Below are 27,447 nucleotides of genomic sequence, written 5' to 3'. Positions count from 1 at the left end.
ATTATTCTGTGGACTGCTTTTTTGAAAATATACCTTGTCTTCCAAGATTCTGTTATAATACTAATTCACTTGTTTTAACATTATAGTTATGATCATTCTTCCTTCTCCCAGTTTGGTCTTCCAGGCTAATAAACCCAGCTGGGCTGGTTAAGTGATTTTAAAAAAGGAATTGCAGCTAATGAGCAATCATAACGGTTGTTTTAAGTATGATAATTTACCTCAAAATATATTGACATGATAGGACCATTATATTTCAACTAGAGCAGTGGTTCTCAACCTTCTGGCCCTTTAAATACAGTTCCTCATGTTGTGACCCAACCATAAAATTATTTTCGTTGCTACTTTATAACTGTAATGTTGCTACTGTTATGAATCGTAATGTAAATATCTGATATGCAGGATGGTCTTAGGCGACCCCTGTGAAAGGGTCATTCAACTGCCAAAGGGGTCGTGACCCACAGGTTGAGAACCGCTGAACTAGAGGCCTGGTGCACGAATTCATGCATGGTGGGGTCCGGCTGGCCCACCCTGATAGGGGCCAATCAGGACCAAGCCAGCGGGGAAGAGGGGACACGGGAAGTTGGCCAGCCCTGCCCCCAATGGAGGGTGGGGGCAATCAGGGGCGGGGCCAGCCAGGGGTGGGTGCCACGGGAGGTTGAGGGGGTCAATCAGGGCCCCAATCAAGCCACCACAGTGTGCATCATAGTGAACAGTCATTCTGATCATTCCAGTTGCTTGGTTTTTGTATATATAGACTAGAGGCCTGGTGCATGAAATTCGTGCACATGGTGGGGGCGGGGGGGTGTCCCTCAGCCTGGCCTGCACCCTCTCCAATCTGGGACTCTGTGGGATCAGGCCTAAACCAGCAGTCGGACATCCCTCTCAAAATCCAGGACTTCTGGCTCCTAACCACTTGCCTGCCTGCCTGCCTGATTGCCCCTAACTGCTTCTGCCTGCTAGCCTGATTGCCCCCTAACCGCTCCCCTGCAGCATGATTGACACCTAACAGCTCCCTGCCAGCCTTATTGCTCCCAACTGCCCTCCCCTGTTGTCCCGATTACCCCAAACTGCCCTCCCCTGCTGGCCCAATTTCCCCAACTGCCCTCCCCTGTCTGCCTGATCGCCCCCAAGTGCCCTCCCATGCTGGCCCGATTGCCCCCCAACTGCCCTCTCCTGCCAGCCTGGTCTCCCCTAACTGCCCTCCCCTGCAGACCTGGTCGCCCCTAACTGCCCTCTCCTGCCAGCCTGGTTGAACACAACTTCCCTCCCCTGCAGGCCTGGTCACCCCCAACTGCCCTCCCCTGCAGGCCTGGATCCCCCAACTGTCCTCCCCTGCAGGCCTGGTCGCCCCCAACTTCCCTCCCCTGCCGGCCATCTTGTGGTGGCCATCTTGTGATGGCCATTTTGTGTGGTGACCATCTTGTGATGATGTTGCAGCAGCCATCTTGTGACGATATCGCACAAGGGTGTTGCCACCTAGGCTTTTATTATATGGGATGTGCTTTTCTCATTTCTCTTTACCCCCATCCCACATGCTTACCTTCCTACACTGTAATATACTCTATTCTTAATATTTGAATGATTTCCATTCGCCTGGTTTTCCCTTTTCCTGCTTGGGTCACAGATTTTGAGACGTTTGTATTTTGTTCCTCTGGATCCCATCCAGCCCAATTCTTAATCACCTGTATTTGCTTCTCTCTGTCCCTATCTGTTCATCACCAGAATTGCTGAACTCCATTTCCTTTGAGACTACTTTCAGAGTAGCCTCTATGTCTGTTCTACTTCCTATCCAAGTGATCGCATGCATAGAATTAATGCAGTTACTGTGGTAATAAAGAGAATTTTCTTAAAGTGGATTTTGAGGATGCATAAGGCTCATCAAATTATGTAAATAGACAGGACCAATTTATTCATGTTGGCCACCTTTGCAGTCAAAATCAAGAGCTTTATTGACTCATTTAGTGGGACTGTCTGCATAAATTAAGAAGGTAAAGGAATCCACGGGCTATGCTCCTATCTGGATTACTCTACTGGTTATATATGACCACACTGAACTAAACTCTGGACCAAAATGTTAGTCTGTCCCCCTTGCTAGTAAGTTGTTTTATGCCCTTTGAACATAGTCTCTACAGTGCCATTTCATAATGCAGCTAGCTCTAGCAAGTTGGCCAATCAGTAGGAAGATACATGCATTTTGTTTTCATGTTTATTGTGTCTCTGTAATACTAAGACATATTTGGTTTGAGCAAAGAATATTAGCTTCTGCTTTCAAAGAATTTACAGTCTAGTAAGGGAAGTACACATGGCAGAGGTCACTATAATAAGTGGAATAAGGCAGAGACAGGGTGCTGGAGGGCTTCCTGAGGGGTAACTCACATCCAGTTGAGAAGATCAGAAAAGGCCTCATGAAGTAGGTGATGTTAGAGATGAGCTTTAAGGGATCAAACTTATAGGGACAGAGATGTAGGAGAGGTGATCCAGCTGGGGATGAGCATGAACAGTGACTGGAAGGCTAAAGCATGCTGTGCTCAGGAAACACAGTGATCTATTGGTCTAGAGCAGTGGTTCTCAACCTTGGCTGCACATTAGAATCACCTGGGAATCATTTTTAAATCCTGATTTCTGGGCCTCATCCTCCGGAAATTCTGTTTCTTTGTTTTGGGGTGGGGCCACAACATTAGTAACAAAGAAACAAAAAAATTACAGAGGCAGAATTTATAGAACTGGGTGGTAGTGATGATTATAGTGGCTGGGCCTGGGTATGTTGAAACAAACAGAAGTCACATTGAAGCTTAGCAATTTAGGGTAGGGAAAAGAACTGGATGTGAGAAGAAAATAGTTTGAGATGGACAATTATGAGTTTGGTTTTGTTTAGGCCATGCTGATTTTGGAGTGTACAACCGAAAATGGAGATGCCCCTAATTGGGATTAGAGGATAGAGATCAATCAATCAACAGTTTGGGACTGAGTAGACATGCAAATAAATCTGTACTTTAAATAGTGGAAGTAGATGTCACAGGAAAGAGCATGAATAAGAGAGAGATGGAGAGTATGAGAAAGAAAAATCTTGAATCTTTCTAAATACCTAAAGAATGAGAATGAGTGCCTCAAACACAGCAGAGTGATGTGGGAGAACTCAGGCTAGAGAATGGATGTCTTGGGTTCAAATGTAGCTTTATTGCTTGCTAGTTTTGTGAATTTAGGCAACTTACTAAAACTTTCCTAGCCCTGGTATTTTTTTATATATACTATATAAAATCCTATATAATGAAGAGCTAATATGAAAATGGTTGTCATGCCCTCACGCCATAATGCCCTAACGGCTCAGACACTCAACACTGGGAAGAGAAGAATGGGGACTAGCCAGGCACAAATGAGTTTGCGGGAGAGGAATGGGGACCAGCCAGGCCGTGGCCAGAGAGAGGGACAAGCTGCCCACCCTGCGGTCCCGGGTGCCAGCAGCTGCGCCTGCACCTGCAGCCCAGGAGACGGACAATCCATACACCCCACGGTCCCCATGGTCCCAGGTGCCAGCTGCACCTGCGGCCTGGGAGAGGGACAAGCCGCCCGCCCCACGGTCCTGAGCACCAGCACCTGTGCCTGTAGCCCAAGAGAGGGACAAACTGCCCGCCCTGCAGTCCCAGGCACCAGCACCTGTGGCTGAGGTCTGGGCGAAGCTGCCCACTCATGGTCCCCTGTGGCTGCGGCTGCAGCTGGCCCAGGTGATGCCAGCCCAGGTCCTGGATGCCTGTGGCTGGCCAGAGGGAGGGAAGCCCAGGTCCCAGGTGCCTGCAACTGGCCAGAGAAGGGAATCCTGGGTCCTGGGTGCGGGGCAAGGCAGAGGCAGTTAGGGGCAATCAGGCCAGCAGGGGAGCAGTTAGGGGTGATCAGGCCAGTAGGGAAGCAGTTAGGGGTGATCAGACAGGCAGGCAGAGGGGTTAGGGGCAATCAGGCAGGCAGGCAGACAGGCAGGCAAGCAATTAGGATCCAGCAGTCCCAGAGTGAGAGAGGCAGTCGGACATCCCCCGAGGAGTCCTGGATTGGAGAGGGTGCAGGCCGGGCTGAGGGACTGCCCCCCCTCCTCCCATGCATGAATTTTGTTCACTGGGCCTCTAGTAGAGATAATAATAGTATATACCTCACAGAGTTGTTGTGAGGTTTAAATGAAATAATAAACTTAGATTAGGGCTGGAAACATAGCATGCAGTTGTATTAGTTGTCGTTGTTGTTCATAATTCTAACAAGAGTATTAGGGCATTTGAAATGGGAAGAATCTAAGAAGTTGATCCCTCAAGATCTCAACATCTTTTATAAGTTTGTATGTCTAAAAGGTGATTGAAAAGGACTTCATGGCCACTTTTGTCACCTTTACTCAGCAGTGAAAGATAAAGGTATTATGGGTAATTGTGGTAGATGATGGATATAGTTATGCTGGTTGATGATGGTGAGAGTAGGATAGGGATAGTGGATGGCAATGGTGGGTAATGGTGGGTGGTGATAGGTGGTGAAGGTGGACAATGGTGAGTGATAATGGGGGTGGTGATAGTGGGTGGTGCTTAGCAATGATATTGATGGTGGGATATGATGGTTGAGTAGTAGTCATAGCCCATTTTGGGAGATGATTGAGTTAGGTGGTGGTTAGTGATGGTGTGATGATAGTTGTGGGTAGTGATAAGTTGTGGGGGTGGTCATAGTGGGTGATGGTAGGATATGACAGTTGGGTGATGATGGTCATAGTAAGTGATTGAGTTGACCATGATACATGGTAGTGAGTAATGATAGAGTTGGTAATAATGGGTCATGAGGATGGTGCTAGTGATGATAGCAGCTTACACTTACTGATCATTAACCATGTGACAGGCACTGTTCAAAGTACTTTTAAGTGTATCCTATATAATAAAAGACTAATATGCTAAGTGTCCGGTCATCCAGTCAACCAATCAAAGCGTAATATGCTAATGATATGCTAAGGCTGCTCTCAACTGCTTGCTATGACGTGCACTGACCACCAAGGGGCAGACGCTCCGACCGGTAGATTAGTTTGTTGCTGGAGTCCGACCAATCAGGACTGAGCTAGACAGGCTGGAGCCCTTCTGTAGTCCCTCCCCCACTGGCCAACCTCCTGTGTCCCTCCCTGACCCCAACCGTGCACTGGTGGGGTCTCTCAGCTTGGCCTGCACCCTCTTGCAATCCAGGACCCCTCAGGGGATGTCGGAGAACCAGTTTTGGCCCGATCCCGCAGGCCAGGCCAAGGGACTCCACTGGTGCGCGAATTCATACATGGGGCCTCTAGTTAACTTACATAATACAAAAATCTATTGAAATGGGTACACTTATCTTCCTTATGCTCTCTGTAAAATAAGTAAAATGAGTGTACCTATTTGCTTTGAATCATACAGCTCGTAGGATTTTTACTGAGGATGTTTGGCTTTAGGTGACCAAACAACAGTCCAATCATTATGCAATATTGTCTTCGTAGCACTGTCTCCATAATGAACAAGGAGAAACAGCATTTTTTCCTTTGAGCTTGTCAAAAACAGTGGCATTATTAAATTACTGTTTGGTGCTAATGCTTTCTTAAACACATTTTTTAAAGCCAAGTCAAAAGCTCTTGCTCTATCAAAGTAACAAAATTGGAAACTTATTTATAACATTATTTTCCTAGTCATTCTTAATGTTTGTATTAAATCTTCTTAAACAAGATTTGTCTTTAAAAGAACTTCTTAAAGTATATAATTTTCTCTACTTTATTTTTATTAGCTAGCTGGAAGCCTTGGGGTGTGTTTCACTCTGAGAATAATGAAGTTCGGAAGCTTCTATTTACTCGGCAGTAGCAAATTCTATAATCAGTCTAGACCCAGATATGTCTGGGTGCCTGATTAATCCCTTCCTAACATAGCTTCCAAGAAGTAATGGATTTCTTACTAATCTGCAAGAAGAAGGGAAGAGTTCTTCTGTGCTTTCTTTGAATCCTTGGCGTGTTTCAGTGATATATTCCCCAGGCTACAAACTTGGTTGTTGAAAACACATATCTCCTAGCTTTGCTGAATTTCTCTGGGCAGATTTATCATCAGTGATCATAACTTGCACATCCATCACATGACATGTGAAGATTATATGAGAATCTGTGAGAACTGACAAGAGACATACTCTAGAACAGTGGTTCTCAACCTTCCTAATGCCATGACCCTTTAATACAGTTCCTCATGTTGTGGTGACCCCAACCATAAAATTATTTTCATTGCTACTTCATAACTGTAATTTTGCTACTGTTGTGAATCGTAATGTAAATAACTGATATGCAGGATGTATTTTCATTGTTATAAATTGAACATAATTAAAGCAGAGTGATTAATCACAAAAACAATATGTAATTATATATGTGTTTTCCGATGGTCTTAGGCAACCCCTGTGAAAGAGTAGTTCAACCCTCAAAGGGGTCGTGACCCACAGGTTGAGAACCGCTGCTCTAGAAGTTCTACCTTGGTGTCAGTTACAAATTAAAGCAGGTAACAGAGCAAACCTAAGTTGAATTATCAGAAACATATATAAGATAATGACTAAAAGTTCTGTTATCAACCACACCTACTACATAGTGGCGCACATGTGACTGTTGGCATACCAAAACTGATGGTTCTTATTGGAATCTGATAGAGTGAATCTAGGAATGCCTTGGCAAGAAGGCAAGTGTTGAATAATGTCTTATAGAAAGAAATTGACATAATTTAACAGAGTAATGTGAGATCATCCTCCTGATGGGCCTTTGAGCTGGGAGACATAAATCTTTTAGGATATGTCAACTATCCTATATAATAAAAAGGTAATATGCAAATTGACCCTAATGGCGGAACAACCAGGAACGACCAGTTGCTGTGACTCGCACTGACCACCAGGGGGCAGACGCTCAATGCAGGAGCTGCCCCCTGGTGGTCAGTGTGCTCCCATAGGAGGAGCTCCGCTCAGCCACAAGCTGGGCTGAGGTCTGTGAGCGCAGAGGTAGTGGCAGGAGCCTCTCTCGCCTCCTTGGCAGTGCTAAGGATGTCCAACTGACGGCTTAGGCCCACTGGAGTGGGCCTAAGCCATCAGTCAGACATCCCCTGAGGGCTCCCGGGCTGCCAGAGGGATGTCTGACTGCCAGCTTAGGCCCAATCCTCCAGAGAGTGGGCCTAAGCCAGCAGGTGGATATCCCCCAAGGGGTCCCGGACTGTGAGAGGGTGCAGGCCAGGCTGAGGGACCCCCCCCCCACCCCGAATGCACGAATTTTCATTCACTGGGCCTCTAGTATCTCAATAAAGCTGGAAAATTCTTTTAGGGTCAAGTGTACAAAGTAGCACATTAGCTTTGAAAGGCATAGTTGGTATAGTTGCTTAAAAGAATCCACTGGTTCATTTCTGCTTATGTATTCATGTTTTTAGAGTAGGAAAGGATATAATAACCATTCTTCAGTATGATTGCTACTGAAGACTGGGGATGGTTAGGCTTATTCTCAAATTTACAATGCATTTGGAAAGATTCAGCAAATTTTCAAAACATTAACAAATGTAAAATATTTAAATAACAGTTTGAGACAATTATGAATAACAGTGTTGTACCAAGAGTAAGAGGAGAGCAGTGGGGAGGAGGGAGGAAAGGAAAGAGGCAGCGCCTCCCTTTCCTCCCTCCTCCCCACAGGGTGCTCCTCCTGTGAAAAAAGAAAAGAAAAAGAAAGAGTAAGAGGAGAAGGTAGACTGTGAGACATATTTGAGATACAGCCAGCAGGGGTCGGGTACTTAACATCTGTGTTACACCATCTCACCTGTTATAAGGCATGTGCATTCCCTTCTTCCCCACCTCCTTCATTTTCCTACTGGACCTCTTGAATCTCTGCCTGAGAAGGTGAAGGAAATCATTCAGTGGGGTCAGGTAAAGGCTTATAAAGACAAAGGCAAGGAAATGTGACTCCATCTATAAAATCTCAAAGTAAAACAGCACCAAATCCCAGAAATAAGTAGTTAAAACAACACAAGTCATAGAAAATAAATTACTCAAAGAAGACAATGGCCAACCAATGCCCAGAGAACCAAAATCAGGAAATCTGTGCCTGAGTGAAAAGATGTTTGACCCTGTTCTTTTCATGCTCAGTAAATTGCACAGCAGTTCTTCCCCACTTCTTGGCTGGTCCCAGGAGCAGGGTAGCTGAGCAGCTTGGCAGTAGGCTCAGACATCCAAAATCCATATGTATATATGAGTTCTTTATCAGTCATTTTATTGATAAGAATGGTAAATGAAGTCTGATACCTAAGTAAAATTGTGCATTTTAAATGAAATAGTAAAGCAGTACAAAAACTGCATTAAAACTATTCACACAAAATGACAGTATTGTGAGCTCATCACAAAGTTATCTTCATCAATGTGATGAGAATTCCCATATTTAACAGGTGGATTCTATTCTATCAGAGCATTCCTCAGTTCTGATTTCAGGCTCCCATATCACCCAAGTTTTATTTCACATACTTCATGAAAAATCCATAGGGCCCCCAAATTCTAGACACCTGGGCAAATTGTAGCATGATTCTGGGATTGAATACTGGTCTCCATAATTTTGGGGTTATTATGTCAGTCTGCCCTGCAAATTTTCATTTAGTCCCTTGGCTTCAAATTCCACATAAATGCGGATCATGCCCCAGCATACGTTTCCATCCTTTTCTCTTCCCTGAGCCCCAGACTTGTGTATCCAGTGGTCTACTTGATAGTTCCACTTGGCAGTTGAACAAGCATTTCAAATTCTGTACATCTTATAGCTGGATTTATAATTATCTACCCAAACCAATTCTTCTCATAGATTTCCCATCTTTCTCACTAGCACAACTAACTTTGTAGATACTCAAGTCAAATCTTAGAAGGCATCCTTGATTCAACTTTTTCCCACATTCAACCCATCAAGAATTCTGTTGATTCAATGCCTAAAATATATCTGAAATTTACTGACTTCTCACCACCTCCACTGGCCACATCCTTCCCCACACTATCATTATCTTCCACCTGGACCACTACAGTTGCAGGGAAACTGGTTTCCCCACTTCTGCTCTAACCCCTGTATCAATCAGCCTCTGCTACACAACAAATAACTTCATAATCTCACTGACATATACTATGAAGCATGTGTTTTTTGCTCACATATCTGCAAGTTGGCTGGAAAGCTCTGCTGTAGGCCTGTGGATCTGCTGGGGTGGCCCTGTTCCACTTGTCTCATTCTGCTGTCCAGGCTTAACTGTCATCTTCACTACTTGCCCATTGTTCCTGGATCAGCTACTGGCATGTAATACAGGAGCAATGAGTGGTTGGATTAATGATCAAATGTGCCACCAAGCCCTGTTTTCTCTATTCTGTCACAGTAATTTATTGACACGTCTTCAGCTCCCTTCCCAAGCACTAAGGGGGTTATTTTATGTCTTAACTACTTTCACTAATTTGTTTATACAAATTTCCTACCACCATATTAAAGTTGGCACTTTAAGAAAAGGTACTGGGTCCCGACCATCACCTCTGCCTTGTGATTCTCTAAATTAACTGAATGAGAGCACCTCTAGATTCGTTCATGTGGGGCCCCCAGTGATCTCCCTTATTGCACTGGGACTTGAGTGAGGATATGTTCACTTCCTTAGGACTAACTGAAATCTGAGAAATCAAGTTCTTGTAAACAGAGGCTAATAATTGGCCTGGTGATGTAGTGATGCATGGTCACCCTCCACTTTCCATCCAATCATTTCAAGCTTCTATCTTGAGTCTCAATGGAGTCTTTTCATTTGTTTGGAAGATACTTTCTGAATACCTGTTATATGCCAGGTGTTAACAAGATGCTTGAACATACAGAGTTAGATAGTTCAGACATAATGCCCTGCTCTTATTAAATATACAGTCTAGTGAGAAAAACCAACACAAACAGATACAATTAGTTATACTTGTGTTCAACACTTCAAGGAAGAGGAACAGATGTTTGAAAGGACCAGGTCCTCTGGGACTTCCAAGTTCAAGCTTGTTCTGAAGGATGAAATGGGGTTACCTAGGTCAAGGGTTTATATCAAGGGAATGAGAAGGAAAAGAGCATTTCAGGTAAAGGACCTTAGAACAGGGACTGTAGTGAGAATATAGAGAGTAAGGAAAGCGATGGACTAAAGAGAAAACCATTGCATCCCTACTAATCATCCCTGTGGTGAGAATGATTGCTTCAGGGTAAAATGGGCAATCATTCTATTTCCATCCAATGTCTCGGGAATGTGGAAAAGAAGATAGTAATGTGAAGACAGTGTTCAGAGCCTTTGAAGAAAGTCACTGTGAACAGTCACACTGTTATGAAGCTTTATTCTTTTTGGAACTCAAGCAAAAGCATTGTTGTAAGCCCTTGGGCAAAACTTAATTTACTTCAGATCGCTCACTCCCTTGGAAAATGCCCTCAGGGTCAATATTCATCTTCCCTACAGTGGATTTGGTTGGCAGTCCAGCCTGCTAAGCTACAGGTAATTAAGAAGAGAATGTTCTCTCTTTCTTCTAATCATGCCATTCTCTGTACCTTTTAAAGCCTTTGGAAATTCTTTTCCACAGTCTCCTCTCTACTAGTAATTAGCATCAGTGGTTGCACTTTAGTTCCTTCCTCCTGAAGGCTGCCCACTATTCACTAATCAAGGAATGGCTTCCTGGGTCAGTTGGTAGAGCCAACCTAATTGGCTTAGATCTGAACCTGAGATTCAGATAAAATAAGGCTAAAGTGGCAAATGAATTTCAATAGCAAACTCAGTATAGAACTCATAGCCTATTTTTTTTTCAAAGTCTTTTGCACATTGTGGTCCATGTTGCCGGGGTTCTTGTCCCAACATCAAGAAGGGTTCAGGAATCTGGAGAAGGCTGTGCATAGATTAAATAGGAATCCAGAGACTAATAAAGAGTCTGGAGACGAGATATAATTTTGAAAGGTATTTGGGGGTCAGAGGAGCTTAGCTAAAGGAGCTAAGTTCTAAGGTCTTATGTCTAAGGTCTTAGGTTCTCCTCATCCCCAGGACCCCATGTTTTTTATTAACACAACTTGTCCTGAGGCAAGGCAGAGATATACACTTCAAAGGGTCAGGGTTTGGTACAGAGTCCATTGTCAGAATGGGGGAATTAGCCTACGGTTGTCCAGGTGTTTGGCCAGTAGGAGGCAATAACATTTAGATTAAGATGCCTTTTAGCTGTCTGGCAGCCACAATCAATTTAATGTATCCTATTCAGGTTTGGGGAAACGCCTTCAGCCATTCCCAGATGCAGCCCTGCTGTCATGCTGGAATTGGTCTGCGGCACATGTCCCATCAAATTCCATGATGCTGATGACAGTGTGAAGAGCTAAGTTGAACTCAGCACACTGGTAAAGGGTGTTAACAAGATGCTTGAACATACAGAGTTAGATAGTTCAGACATAATGCCCTGCTCTTATTAAATATACAGTCTAGTGAGAAAAACCAACACAAACAGATACAATTAGTTATACTTGTATTCAACGCTTCAAGGAAGAGGAACAGATGTTTAAAAGGACCAGGTCCTCTGGGACTTCCAAGTTCAAGCTTGTTCTGAAGGATGAAATGGAGTTACCTAGGTCAAGGGTTTATATCAAGGGAATGAGAAGGAAAAGAGCATTCTTATTTTAACACTGGAAATTTCAGTTTTAGCTTCATTATTCTTATTTTTTATATAAAAATAGAAATTTATTTCTTATAGTTGTAGAGACCACGAAGTTCAAGATCAAGTCACCAGCAAATTTGTTGTCTTCTTGCTGTGTTCTTACATGGTAGAAGAGCTAGCTTCATTATTCTTAAAATGAAAAATGATACTGGGAGGGTACTTGATAAGTTTTGGGGGTCAAAAGCATTTGAAAGTAGTGAACTATGAGTTTACCTATGACTAAGAATATTTGCTTTCAAATATATTGAGTTCTTGGTGCTTTTCTTTAAGTATCCCTCCTGTGATTAAATTCTATCAGATACAGATTTTAGTTTCAACTAATAGGAAAGCATAACCTTAGGACTTAGCATCATAACTTTATCTGAGCTTTTCTGCAAATTGCACAATGTCACTCAAACTCCCCATGGTTTCTCTCTTCATTGGTTCTTTCTGCCATACCATTATTGTGATTATTTTACCCTTTTAGCATCTCCTCAGAACTTTCCTCAAATGGATTCTGGTTTAATAAAAACAAATTCTTTTTCGATGTTATACATTAGATAAAACTTGAAGAAAAACTTCTTTACAAAAATTTTAGCCTCTTTTTGAAGGATTGAAATATAAAGCAATGAATGCATACTGATTGGCTATTTAAATTCAGTTTAATGAAAATTTTTCAGAATCAACTTACACAGTTATAAAGCTTAAAGAGATATATTTACAATCTTGAATTTTAGCTTAAATTAAAAAGATTGAGTAATTTTTTAAAAAGAAAGGATATCAGCAGGCCAACCTCTGGACCAAGAAGGACTATGGCTGGGACATATGCTCTCCAGGGCTGTAAGGCCCATCAAATATGTTCAAGTATGAGTTCATGTGGGAGATGAGCACAAGCTTATAATTTCAAGCATTTGGACAGCAAGCTCAGCCCCTGTGAATCTTGGATGTTATGAGAGAAATCTCTGCATATAAGTTAAACTAATAGACTCACTCTAGAAGAGGTATGAATATCACAACAGCGCAGGTGAGACCCAGTGAGATTGTGCAGGGTGCATACTCACACCGTGATTTGCTAAAAGGCTGAACTGAAAGGACAGGTTTTCTGGGTTCCCATACTGATTCTCTGCTCACAACACTTCTAAGTTGATTCATAAAAATTGTTATTAAACAGAACTTAAACTTCCCTGATGGTTTTTAAAATGTACGTGTAGATTTTTCAGTGCCCCACTCTCCAAAAGATGGAGCCTGATTCTTCTTCTGCTGAGTGTGAACTGGACACAGAGAATCACTTCTAATGAATAGAATATGGCAGAAAATGGTGTGTGTCAAAACTGTAAGAGGCATTGCGACTTCTGCCTGCTCCCCCTCTTGAGTCATTTGCTCTGTGGGGATCCAGCTGTCATGCCATGAGAACATTCAAGCCACCCAATGGAGTGGTGCACATGGTGAGGAACTGAGGCCTCCTGCCAACATCTATGTGCGTGAGTGTGGAAGCTGATCCTCCACGTCCAGTCAGGCCTTCAGAAGACTGCAGTGCTGGCCGGCATCTTGGCTGCAATCTCACAGGAGGTCTCAGGCCAAGACCACCTTGCTTCGTCATTCCAGCATTCCTGACCTACAGAAACTGTATGATAATGAATACTTACTATTCTAGCCTGCTATGAGATAAGGTAATTTTTATGCAAGAATAAGTATTTAATACAACAGCGTGTCAGGATGCAACCTCTATTATAGAGCTCAATCCTCCAAGAAGTATCTAAAGATTTTGTGGAAGAGTTTTTCTTCAAGCTCCACCCAATACATAACATCAAAAAGTATTGTATTTGAGTTTTGTCTGAGAGATAAATTCTCAGACACAAATTCAGATTTTATCTGAGACAGAAGGTGTGTTTTATGGAGTTGTTTGAACAGCTGTCAAGCTGCTTTTGTATTGGCTCTGAGAGGCATTGGCTGTCCCTTTCTACATGTGACAGGTCCGCTGCTTAATCACTTCTTGGGTGGTCTATGGTTCTTCCAAAGAAAAATACCAGTAAAGTATAATTCTCTAAACTTTAGCTTCCCACAGAGCTATTTTAAGTATAACCAAGGCAATTTTACCAAGTAGATTTATTTCATGGAGAAATTATTTCAGGAATGCCCAGAGATCCAACCTGGTTGTTCTGGGGCAGGTACTAGACTGAGACTATAGCTCAGGAGCTAATATGTCACCTCTCACAGGTTGATTGAGGCACATCAGCTTGAGTTACTCTTTTACCTGCACTTACAGAAGGAAGGAAATACCTTTTAAGTGCTCCTCAAGGAGTTAGCAAATATATAAAGTTTTTTTATTCTCTAAGTCAACTGTGAATTAGTCTGTAATTGGTGGGAGACTCTGTGGTGTATTTCTTGCCCTCTGAGGACCTAAAGATGGTAAAATAATCTGAACAGCACAAAATCCTAAACTTAAAAGCAAGATGTCACCCTAACCAGTTTGTCTCAGTGGATAGAGCATCGGCCTGCGGACTGAAGGGTCCCAGGTTTGATTCCGGTCAAGGGCATGTACCTTGGTTGCGGGCACATCCCCAGTGGGAGGTGTGCAGGAGGCAGCTGATCAATGTTTTTCTCTCATCAGTGTTTCTAACTCTCTATCCCTCTCCCTTTCTCTCTGTAAAAAATCAATAAAATATATTTGGAAAAAAAAAAGCAAGATGTTATTTTATATTGGTTAATTGTAATACTTCAAATAAACAAATTCCAACCTACAAATTCCGACCTGATTTATCAAAGCTCATCTTTCTTTCCATCAATATTACCTCCTGATCTTAAGAGTGAGTGGCACCATGGCCAGTGTTGCTTAATGGTTAGAGCATTGGCCCACACACTAAAAAGTCAAGGATTTGATACCAGGTCAAGGGCGTGTACCTAGGTTGTGGGTTAGATTCCCAACCCCTGGTCAAAGTCGTATGGGAGGCATTCAATTGAAGTGTCTTTCTCACATTGATTATTTTTCTCTCTTTCTCTCCTCCTCCTCCTCCCTCCCTTTCACTCTCTCTAAAAAGCAATTGAAAAAAATATCCTCGGGTGAGAATTTTAAAAAAAAAGTGAGTGGCAAGCTCAGTCAAATGCTGTTCTCCCAGCCTCATTGATTAGAAATAGATCCTGGGGTTGTTCTTCCCCGTGAGAAGGAAACAATGCCTCTTTCCATAGGTGAAAGTGTGGAAGAAAATGCCAGTGTCGTGGTCAAGCTGCTCATCAGACGCCCCGAGTGCTTCGGCCCGGCCCTGCGGGGTGAAGGAGGAAATGGTCTGTTGGCAGCCATGCAGGGTGCCATTAAGATCTCTGAGAACCCAGCCCTCGACCTCCCCTCTCAGGGATACAAGAGAGAAGTGTAAGTGAATGGAATTGCTGTCTGGTATGGATCTAGTTGGTGAGCTTCCAAATATCATCAGGACATGAATCATTAAAGACGTGTCAATAACTTCCCCTGCTAGAGGAAGCACAGGTTCTGTACAGTTGCGGTGAAAACATTTTAAATCACTTTATCAAGCACATTGCTGTCTTCACTCTTCAGTTAGTCCGTGATCAATATCACCTTCACCCGCCTCCATTTTTCTTACTCCATTCAGACCAATTGGCAAATCGAGAAGTCTGGCCAGCTCTTCTTGCCAACACTGTCCTCCCTACAGCATCGCCACAGGGGAAGCTGTGCAGAGGCTAAAAAGCCTGGACCAACAAGTTTACCATAGTTGTCTAAATCCAGACTGTTCCCTTCAGGATTTTAAACCTCAGTTTCTCATCTCATACCTCACTTTTAATACTTCCTCTTCTGAAAGTATTTTGATTTGATTCTTTAGGTAAAAAAGAGAACTGCAAAATATGAAACATCACAGCATCAATAATCTTGGTATTTAAAGGTTAAGGCGATAATTGCTGCATTGGAGGATTGCCTTGTGACTTTTCTTTCATTATGTCTTATGTCCATGTCCCTTTCTTCAATCACAGCCTCTGGATTAGACCCCAGAATCTAGAGAGTGGGTAGAACTCAGAGATAGCTCTCCAGCTGGTTGGATTTTTTTTCTTTTGTCATTTATTCTGGCAGGTGACCTAGTAGAACTAGAAAGAACCTAAAACATAAGCTGTACCAACTCCCTCATGTAACATGAGAAAAAACTGAGGCCCAGAGTTATCTAGCTCGTTAGCAACAGAGCCAGAACATGGACGCAGCCCTCCTGACTCCTTGTTCAATGTGTTCCATGTGTGTTCAGGAAGGAAAGGGGAAGGAATGGTTAGTAGGAACTATGGGGATTCTGGTGCCTCGCCATGAATGTATATGGTCTGAATGATAGCTGATGTCAGTACACATGCCTTAAAGTTCATGGGACCCTATGAATGTCATGGATGATTATTTAGGTCCTTTGAACTTAGTGCCTAAAACCACCTGGTTGGCTTCTGGAGGGAGGAAAGGTGTCCAAGGAAAAGGATGCTGATGCCCAGGATGAACAGAGCATTTTCATATCATGTAGCTCATGACTATTGACATGGCCATGGCCATACCTGCCAGGCTTCCTCATACCTCTTTGTGCTGGTTCTTTCTCAGCAGCACAGAAGACAGTGAAGATGAAGAAGAGATCGTACACATGGGCAATGCAATTATGTCATTTTATTCAGCTCTTATAGATCTACTGGGCCGCTGTGCTCCTGAAATGCATGTGAGTAATCGGGCTCTCAGAGGGCAACTTTAAGGGGCTTGATCCAAGAGCACTGTAGATTTTCTGAATGTAAATTCTTCTGGCATGTGCTGGCATGATGTTCTCTCAGCTCCTTTTAGCTAACATAAAAAGTAGCTTCCAGCTCTGGTACCTGACTCTGCAGCTTTCTAGGGAATGTGTGTGTGTTACCTGTTGTTGAGTCGGCTCTGTCTCCTGGCTGTCTTCAGCAGCCCTGTTCAGCTCCTGCAGACTCCTGGTTTCTTCTATGAAGTCAAACCATCTAATATTTAGTCTCCCTTTTTTCCATATGTCTTCTATTTTCCCCCACATTATTGTCTTTTCCAAAGAACCCTGCCTTCTCATGATGTGCTCAAAGTGCGACTAAGGAATGACTCCTGGGCAAATCTCTGTGTCGTGTGATTTCTCTGTGGCACTAGTTGGGTGTATCCTCCCCATATCCTGCTTCAAAAGCCCCCCAAAATTATATGCCATATGCCTCAATTTCTTCAAAATGTTACCCAACTTAATTTATTTTTTATGATTTTCTCTTTTTTTTTCTTTTTCAATTACAGTTTACATTCAATATTTTGTATTCATTTCAGGTGTACAGCATAGTGGTTGGGCAATCATATACTTCACAAAGTGATTCCATCAATATTTCAAGTACCCACCTCGCACTGTACATACTAGAAGTTATTACAATATTATTGACTGTATTCCCTATGCTGTACTTTACATCCCATGACTATTTTGTAACTACCAATCTGTACTTCTCAATCCCTTCACCTTTTTCACCCAATCCTCCAACCCCCTTCCCTCTGGCAACCCTCAGTCTGTTCTCTGTATCTGTGAGTCTGTTTCTATTTCTCAAGTTGATTTTGATGGTGGCCATCAGGCTACTCCACATGGAAAACCCTATTTTCTTTATGACCATGGTGTTAGGCACCAGGAAAGTAGTCTCTTCCCAGAATCCATGGTTACTTCCCAGAGGTAAGTTTTATAGACGTGCCAAAAAGGGATGTTTTCATGGAATGTCTTCTCAGATTTCCAGTTTTGACCTTAAAACTTGTGTTTTTCCTCCTCCCTTTTTTACCTCTGCTGTGGGCTGAGAGAAAGTGGCCTTATTTCACATAAGGTCTCACGTCATAAGTGAGAGAGGAAATAACTGCTTATTTTATGACAACAGAAAAGATACCTTTTAATTTAAAAAAAAAAACTTGATAATTCTTTGAAAGAACTGCTTGGCTTGCTCACTGGGCTCTGGCTCCTGCCTGCCTCTCTCTGTAGTGCTCACTGCATTGGGATTATTACAGAGCATCTCCCATAAGCACTTGCAATGCAGATTAGGTTGACATAAACAGCCGTATCTGGTGTTAATGAGATTGTGTAATTGGTCACTGCCAAGTGGGTGGGTTATATTTTTTAATACTAATGAAAAACAGAACCCATTAAAGTAGTGGCTTTTAAACTTCTTGACCAAAACAATTTATTTTGATCATAGTAAGAAATATAATTTACATTGCCGCCTAGTATAGGTATATTCCAGAAACAAAATTTATCCTTACTATAGACATTGCACTCTAATTTCTTCTATTCTTTAATACTCTCGTGCTCTTTAATGCTGGTCACAACCCACTAACTTGATTTTACAGCCCACTAATTGGTCATCACCTGTAGTTTAGGACACTGCATTAAAGAGTCCACTCTTACCTTTCTTCCAGGATTTCATGGGTCTTGCTTAATGCAGTCTAGCCCATTTGCAAATCCATCGACACATGTTTAGGGAAATGATTCCAACATGGAAGAACCTAGATCAAAAGTACTGTTGTTAGAAGAAAGTCAAAAACTTGATAAAGAAGGCTGATCAGAACCCTTAGAATTCTAATTCCTACTATGATAAACCAGTCACATGGGCTCATCTTTTTATTTCTGTGCCTTAAACAAATGAAGGAAACTGAAAGGGAGCCAGGGAAATACTAGGTGTCCTACAGTCTTCAGTGTGGGGATGTCAGTTCCCCTGCTCACCTGTCATCACTTCAGAAAACAAGTTAGACAGTTTACTTGTTCTCAGGGAGATAGCATGGGATAGCTGCACCATCAGAGCCCCATCTGGGAAGGAGTTCCTTCCTTACTGCCCCTCTGGTCTGATACTTACACACACACACACCTTGCCAGATCCCTCCTCTGGGCCCCACTCCGTGAGTGGTGGTGGGAGAGGAGATGCCATCATCACTGACAGCTATTCCTCTACCCACAGGAATGAGAGATGGCAGCTAGGATGAGTGCACAGGTGTTCTTTCCTTAGGGCCTCTGTGCATCATATCCCAGCATGCCCTGCAGCTGATCTAGGGTTGATTCCATCCTGAGCTCATGACAGTTAAGTTCTCTGTTGAGGGCTCGCTCCCACAAGCATACTTGTTGCCCCCATACTTGTCACCTGTACACACTGCTTGTCCCATTCATGGCTGTATGGATCATGTCATCCATCCCAGAATAGCTCCACTGAGGTTCTCAATTTCTCTAGGGCATTCTCTACACCCTTCTTGCCTACCTCTGGTCCCAGCATTAACCATCTCTTTAGGAAACTAAAATTCATGTCTTTCTACATGCAGCAGCATTCTGGACTCTGGAATTGTGGCCACATTCTCAACACCTGTCACAGCCAGAGAGCTCCCTGTTGCTGTCACACTGAGAATCACCAGCAGGGTCCACATTCACTGCTGAGACTTGATACTATAACTGCATGACCATTGTAGTCACAGCAAGTGACGTCCTTAGTAGCACCTCTTCTAGAATATCAAGAGAAAGCTCCTCTCTGTCCCCGTGGTCATGTCTATTGCAGTTACAGAAATTTAGAAGAGTACCCAGCCCTTAAATAGAACCATTTCACTGCCAGAGATTTGGAGGGGGGTGGAACGAGGGTGTGGGAACGTCCTTTATCTTATTCTCTAACCCTGCATTGCAGCTTATCCAGACAGGAAAAGGGGAAGCCATCCGGATCAGGTCAATCCTACGCTCCCTTGTTCCCACCGAGGACTTGGTTGGGATCATCAGCATCCCCTTGAAACTGCCCTCCCTGAACAAAGGTAAGAGAAGCAGCTCAGGGTTGAGTGCTGCCAGTCCCCACTGGGGGCCACTCTCAGGGTCAGGCCTCTGTCTGCCGGCGCAGTCCCTCCATGCTCCCACTTGCAGGGCAGGCAGCACCAGGGAAGGTCTTGCTCCTTTTCTGCTAATGAATTCTCTCCTCTCCTCCTGGCTCCCACTGGCTGTTCTCTCCTCTGCTTCCATGTCAGAGACTCCTATATGTCCCATAGATATGGACAGTCCAGATCTCACAGTCCTAGAAACACTCTAACCCTCTACAAGGAGGCTGATGGAATGGGACCAGTGAAAGCTCTCACCATTGCCTTCTTTCTCTGCCTCCACATCCCCCAGATTGTGTAGCCACCTGGGGCAGCAATAGGGCTTGAACAGGCTCCCTTCTGCCACAGTGCGATCTATGTACCTCATGGCCATGAAGCATAAACAGATTTTCCCCAATGCGACTTGTGACATTTGGCAATCATCCATGTTAACTTTGCAACACATATACTCTCCCAGAAGCCTTCAGTTTCTCCTCCTCACTCCACCTGCTATCCAGGCAATTTCATCCAACAGATGGAGGAATTGAAAAGATAATGCTATCTCTGACTGTTAGTGTTTCCCAAACTGGTGTTCTATGGAACATTTTTATAGAAGATATTAACTGGTGTACAAGGAGATTGGGGTCAGGTAAGTTTGGGAAATGCTATAGAATGTGTCACATTTTTTCAGCTTTATTGAGATATGAGTGATATATAACATCATATAAGTTTAAGGTATGCAATGTGATGATTTGATACACTTGTATATTGCAAAATGTTTACCACAATAAGGTTAATTAATACATCCTTCACCTCACATAATTACCTTTGTTGTTGTTGTTGTTGTTGTTGTTATTCTTTTGTTCTACTCCCATAGCAACTTTCAAATATACAATATAGTATTTACTATAATCACCTTGCTGTACATTAGATCCCCAGAACTTACTCATCTGATAACTGAAAGTTTTTAACTCTTTGACCAACCTCTGCCCATTTTTTCCACCACCCCAATCCGAAAACTATCAGTCTACTCTGTTTCTATAAGTTCAGTGTTTTTAGGTTCTCATATATGAGATCACACAGTAATTCCTTTCTCTGTCTGACTTATGTCACTCAGCATAATGCCCCCAAAGTCCAGCCAAACTGTTGCAAATGGCAGGATTTCCTTCTTTTTTATGGCTCAATATTCCAGTATGTGTGTGTCACATTTTCTATATCCATTTATCCATCAACAAATACTTGGTTATTTCCAAATATTGGCTATTATAAATAATACCACAATGGACATAGGGGGGTAGATATTTTCAAGATAATAACTTTATTTCCTTTAATATATACCCAGCAGTGGGATCATATGGACATTCTATTTTTAATTTTTAGAGGAACCTCCATACTATTTTCCACAGTGGCTGTACCAGTTTACATTCCCATCAACAGTGTACAACAGTCCACATCCTCACTAGCATGTGTTAGCCTTTGTGTGTTTTTTATACTAGCCATTATAACAATTATGAGGTGATATCTTGTGGTTTTGATTTGCATAATTCATAATTCCCTGATAATTAGTGATGTTGAGCACCTTTTCATGTACCTTGAGAGTCATTTTTGTGTCTTCTTTGGGAAAATTTCTATTCAGGTCTTTTTCCCATTTTTAATTGAATTACTGTACTTGCTTTTTTGCTATTTCATTGTATGTTCCTTATTTGGGGGGGGGAAGATATTAACTCCTTGTCAGATATATGGTCTGCAAATATTTTCTCCTATTACACAGGTTGCCTTTTTATTTTGTGTATTGTTTCTTTTGCTGTGCAGAAGTTTTTTGTGGTGTGTGTTGTGTGTGTTTTTATGGAGTCTCACCTGTTGATTCTTGCTTTTATTATCTGTGTTTTTGGTGTTGTAGCCAAAAAATCATCACCAAGATCAATGTCAAGGAATTTAAGACTATTTTTTCTTCTAAGAGTTTTATATTCCAGGTCTTAAGTTTTCTTAACCTATTTTGAGTTAACTTTTGTGAATGGTGTAAGACAGGGGGTAATTTTATTCTTTTGTATGTGAATATAATTTTCCAACACCATTTATTGAAGAGACTATCCTTTCCCCATTGAGTATTATTGGCTCTCTTGTCAAATCTTTCTTGACTTTGTATGTATAGATTTTTTCTTGGCTCTCAATTCTGTCCTTTGATCTATATGTCTGCTTTTATACCAATAATGTACTGTTTTGATTACTGTAGCTTTTTAATATAGTTTGAAATCAGGAAATGTGGTGCCTCCAGCTTTGTTCTTTCTCAAGATTGCTTTGGCTATTTAGGGTATTTTGCCGTACCATACAAATTTTAGGATTGTTTTTCTATTTCTGTGACATTGGAATTTTGTAGTGATTGCATTGAATCTATAGATTGCTTCAGGTATTATTATGGACATTTAAACAATATTAACTCTTTAGATCCATGAACATAGGATTTCTTTCCATTTATTCATGTCTTCTTCAATTTATTTCATCAATGTCTTAAAATTTGGGGTGTATAAATATTTTACTTCCTTAGCTAAATTTATTTCTAGATATTTTATTGGTTTTGATACTTTTGTAAATATTATTTTTTTCATTCTTTTTCATTTACTTCATTGTTAGAGTATAGAAACACAACTAAATGTTGTATATTGGTTTTGTATCCTGAAACTTTACTGAATGTGTTTATTTGTCCTAACAATTCTTAGTGGAGACTAGAATTTTCAATATACAAAATCATGTCATCATCAGAGATAATTTTACTTTTAAATTGGGATGCCTTTTATTTCTTTTTCTTACCTAATTGCAATAACTAGGATTTCCAGTACTATGTTGAATAGGAATGGTAATAGTGGGCACCCCTGCCTTGACTCTAATCCTAGAGATAAGCTTTGTGGGTTTGTCTATATGGCTTTTATTATGTTGAAGTATGTTTCTTCTATACCTAATTAGTTGAGAATTTTCATCATGAAAAGATGTTGAATTTTATCAAATGCTTTTTGTAACTGGTTAAATGATCATAAGATTTTTGTCTTTCATCCTATTAATGTAATATATCACATTTATTGATTTGTGTATATTGAACCATCCTTGCATGCAAGGAATAAATCCCACTTGATCCTGGTGCATGATCCTTTTAATGGTATGCTAGTATTTTTTAAAGAAATGTTGCATGTACAATTGACCCTTGAACAAGACAAGTTTGAACTGTCTGGATCTACATATACATGAATTTTTTTCAATAAATGTGTAATTGGTCCTCTGTATCCATTGCTTTTTCATCCATGGATCCAACCAACTATGGATCAAAGACAGTATTTTTTATCCACAGTTGGAAATCTGTAGATGGGAATGGCTAACTGTATGCATTGTTATATATCATTTTATGTAAGGGACCAACTCTGTTAGTTCAAATATTCTTGGTTGGAGTTTTTCTCTTTCATCACTTTGAATGCATCATCCAACTCTCTCCTGGTCTGCAAGTTTCTGCTGAGAAATCTGCTCATAGTCTTATAGAGAGGGGCTTCCCTTGTATGAGAAATTATTTTTTCTCCTGCTGATTTTAAAATTCTTTCTTTGTCTTTGATTTTAGACAGTTTTATTATAGTGTATCTTGGAGAAGATCATTTGGGATTGAAATTTTGGGGTGACTTATTCCCTTCATGTACTTAGACGTACATATCTCTTCAGGTTTGAGAAGTTCTCAGCAATTATTTTTTTAAGCTTTCTATCTCTTTTCCCTTTCTTCCCCTCTGGGACTCCAATGATGTGTAGATTGTTTTTCTTAATGGTGTCCCATTAGTATTTTTTCATTCCTTTTTATTCTTTTTTATTTTTGTTCCTCTTACTGAATAATTTTAAATGATCTTTCTTTGAGTTTACTGATCTTTCTGCTTATTTGTGTGCTGTCAAAGTGTTCTATTGAATTCGTCCATTCAATCATTATATTCTTCAGTTCCAAAGTTTTTAGTTGTTTTTATGTTTTTATATTTTCTATCTCTTTGTTGAATTTCTCATATTGTTCTCATATTGTTTCATTAAATTGCTTTTCTGTGTTTTCCTGTAGCTCTCTGAGCATTTAAAATAATTATTTGAAATTATCAGGCAATTCATGTATTTTCATTTCTTAGGGTCAGTTACAAGAAGTTTATTGTGTCTCTTTGTGGTGTCATGTTTCCTTATTTTTTGTGATACCTTTAGCTTTGCATGGTTATATGCACATTTGAAAAATCAGTCACCTCTTCCAGACTTTATGGACTGACTTTGGTAAGGAAAAACCTTCACCTATGGGTGGGGCATTTGGAGTGTGCTGTGACCCCAGGTGTAGTGAAGCAGGGTGCCAAGTGCAGGGGTGTATAGCAGCTTTGGGTCTTGGGGGAGGGGTGATGTCTTGTCAACTCAGGGACACTGGAGTCCACACATTGACAACTGTATGGTCCTTGGTAAGAGCTTCCCAGGGTCCTCAATGACTGCAAAAGCTGTTGAGGTCCTTAATATCGTCTGGGTCTAGCAAATAGAGATAGGGCAGGCAGTGGTGATTGTCAGAGCCAGTAATATGCACTCAGCTGCAGGGACCAGCTACAGGTATAGTGGCACAGAGCAGTTGCATATCCACACATAGTGGCAATGGCCACAACCAGCATCAAAAAAGAGCCACCTGTAGATGCACTAGCAGCTGTGGGGACCATGGCTGTCAGTGTGCATTTCTGTGGTTTCAGAGTCTTGCCACAGGTGCATAGTAGTGGAGGCCAGTGACAAGACTCTGGCCAGTTGTGTACAAGTTCACCACTAAAGGAGCTAACTACAGCCCAGCTGGTGTGGCTCAGGGGTTGAGTTTCTACCTATGAACCAGGAGGTCACCTTTCCATTCTGTGGTCAGGGCACATACCTGGGTTGCAGGCTCAATCCCCAGTGGTGGTGTGCAGGAGGCAGCCAATCAATGATTCCCTCTCATTATTGATGTTTCTCTCTCTCTCTCTACCTCTTCCTTCCTCTCTGAAATCAATTTGAAAAATGTTTTTTAAGGTGCTAGCTATAGCAGTGCAGGCCACTGATAGGAGACAGGGCCGGAGCTGGGCCCACAAGCAGCTATGGCAGCCCTCGTTGTCAGTTTTCACTCCCATGGCTGCAGGGCCTCGCCATATATGCATGGCAATAAAGGCCAGCGATGGGAGTCTGTTCCCATGCACAGACGGCAGTGGGGATCTGCTGCAGGAATCTAAGCTGGCATCTTGAAGTTACACAGCAGCAGAGGCTGCCAGTGTAGATCTTGGGTTCTAGCAATGAGAGGGGTGGGAGTGAAGGGAGATTCGGGCATCTGGGCATCTGCAAACATGGAAAACCTGTGAAATGTGCCAGGGTTTTGTGGTGGCTGTGCTGGCTGTTGGTTTAGTCAGTGACCAAAGCTGCTGAGGTTCTCTGCAGAGCAGGTCACTGTGTGGCTGATACAAGCAGCCTATCTTTCTTATTCTTAACCATCTTTCTTATTCTTAACCATCTCTAACATCAACTTACTGTGTTAAATGCTGTACTTAAATTACAGAAGAATGGACATAACTGGAGGAGAATTCCAGATAGTCTGAAGTAGACCCCGTCTGCTTCTGCTCCCTGTGAATATTCAGTGTTTTAAAGGTCTTGTTCAAAGTCATGCTGTTATTTTGTAGTACAAACAAGCCTGTTAATAAGAAACAGACTAGCTCCATTTAGTAAGTACAATTGCAATTCATTATTTTATTTTTTACATAATTGCCAGCAGAGTAAATCATTTGTACTTGTGGACTTCAACGAGCCTCCAGCTATTCTGCCTGTCAGGCTTTGCTATACTTCAAGAAGATTGCTTAGCTACAAAGAGGGCTCTTAGGTACAATAGTTTTCAAAACCTAATCAACCATATTGAAAAATGTTTACACATTCTGACCTAATTTAATATTAAATGATAACAGTTTTAATGAAGTCGTAGAATTGACTTGTAACCTGCTGTTACAGCATTTTCTGCCATTATAAACTCTTCGGCTGTGCAGAAGGGCTCAGGTTCATTAGAGGATACAGTTGAAGGAAAAGGTTTCTTTCATTCAGCCTGGTGTTTCTGGAGCAATCTGGTGGATGAATGTTTGGGGATGAGCTATATCTGGAACTAAACTGTCATGTACAAAACAAGACAAGCTGAGAAAAGTTCTCATAGTTTCTGATAGGTGCTGAAAGGCGAGGTGTGCCCTATATAGCTATTGATTAAACAAGATATTGTAATTGTTAGTCATTTGGACTGAGTCAAGTGTCAGTCTTGTTGAACTTACATCTGTCCCCTGCCCTATATATTAACCTCTGTATACTCACAAATGGAAAAGATGAGAACAGTCAGAAAGTCCAGCGATATTTTTAGTAACAAGACAGATTTTCACCAAGTATGAAAGCAAAGTGGGTCCTTCATGTAGTGCCCCAGTAGTTTGGAGGAGCTGATTGCTCCCCCCCTCGCCCCTTTTCCAGCACAGGGATCTCTTTCTAGCTGAGGCGTTTGCTCTTGGCATTGAGCAGTGCTGCCTGGGGCATGGGATGATGCAGATAAGATAAAGCTGCTCTGGTCTTCCTTCCCTTTTTGGACGGTTATTCTCAGGTGTTTTGTTCCACTGCATTGCTGAAGTTTCTTAAGTGGACTCCGGAGCTCTACCAGTGCTATTTCTGTTCATGGGTGGCTGTTTAATTGTTGATCTTTGTGGGGTACAGAGACTGGGATCTCCTACTCCTCAATTGTTGTGACATCACTCTCAAAAATATCATATTTTTATAAAACTTCCTCAAGCACATTTGGATTATAGAGTCTCTGAGAACATGTATGATAAAAAAAAAATGTTGAACTCAGTGTTTCCCAAACTTTTTGAGCACAAAAAACTTACTGATACACCACAAAAATAATGTTTCTCAGCACACCAGGTTAACTCAGAGCCAGCTCCCCTAGTGCTCAGAAGAGAAGCAGGCGGCTTCCAGTCCAGAATGTCCCTCCCCTCCTGGCTCTCCCGGTCCCCTGCAATGATCACTGGGCTAAATGAGGTTCTAGGCCAAATAGCACGAAATCTTTGTGGCTCTCAAGGTGCCTCATGAAGTATGGAATTTAAATATGCTCTGACTAGAGATTCATCATTTAAGGGCTGTGTAGGAGGAAGACTGTTTTTCTTTTTTATCATATTTCAAAATCCTGTCTTTATTCTCCAAGTCAAGCAATTTTTATTTTCTTCGTGGTATCCCCACTTCACCTTTGAACTTCTTCATTAAGATGAGGTTAGAATTATTGGATGATCTGATCTAAATTTCACCTAAATCAGATAATAGTTTTAAAATACTGGAAGATTTCCTCAATTGGCTGCTACTTATGATGTAATAGCTATAGATATGACAGACTTTTAAATTTATTCTGCCTTACATTTTCTCCCTCCCTTTCTTATGTCTTCAATCAATAAAACAGTAAAATCAAGTCCTGACTCCTGGCATTTGCCCATTCCTGTGATGTAGATACTCTCACCATGGACGATTTCAAGTTACCACTGTGATGTCACTGAGCAGAGAGTTGGCACATAGCACACCATTGTATTGTAATTCCAACATACAAATACAACAGATATAAATAACCTCAGGAGAATAATTAGGAAGTAATGAATTTTGAGTATTTGTTACCTTTTTTATATATAATTTACTTAATTTTAAGTTTTATTTTAATAATGAGCATGTCAAGGGGGAGTCAAAATGGTGGCCAAATAGGTGGATATGTCCTGTGTCTTCTCACAGAGTAGATAGAAGGAACAAATAAATAACATCTACCCAAAATTGGCAAATTAAACACACCTGGTGAGACAATCTGTGGCTGGAAAGGACAGAGGACACCTGGAGAATGTTTTTCTCTCTCCTTTCTTTTTACCCCTTGTTAAAAATTGATCTTCTTTATCTGCTTTATTGACGTGTTATTATTG

General features: G+C 41.7%; 1 protein-coding gene across 1 annotated transcript in view; it reads left to right on the top strand.

Moving 5' to 3' along the window:
- RYR3 (ryanodine receptor 3) overlaps positions 1-27,447 on the top strand; it is a 366,436-nt gene that overhangs the window by 225,613 nt on the left and 113,376 nt on the right. The window contains 3 exon segments of the mRNA XM_023752849.1: positions 14,857-15,037; positions 16,250-16,358; positions 19,324-19,444. Coding sequence (XP_023608617.1) covers positions 14,857-15,037; positions 16,250-16,358; positions 19,324-19,444 — 411 coding nt within the window.

Source organism: Myotis lucifugus, unplaced genomic scaffold, assembly GCF_000147115.1.
Source record: "Myotis lucifugus unplaced genomic scaffold, Myoluc2.0 scaffold_38, whole genome shotgun sequence".
NCBI lineage: Eukaryota > Metazoa > Chordata > Mammalia > Chiroptera > Vespertilionidae > Myotis > Myotis lucifugus.
The sequence above is the reverse complement of the archived record's forward strand: the minus strand, read 5'-3'. Positions and strand labels throughout refer to the sequence as shown.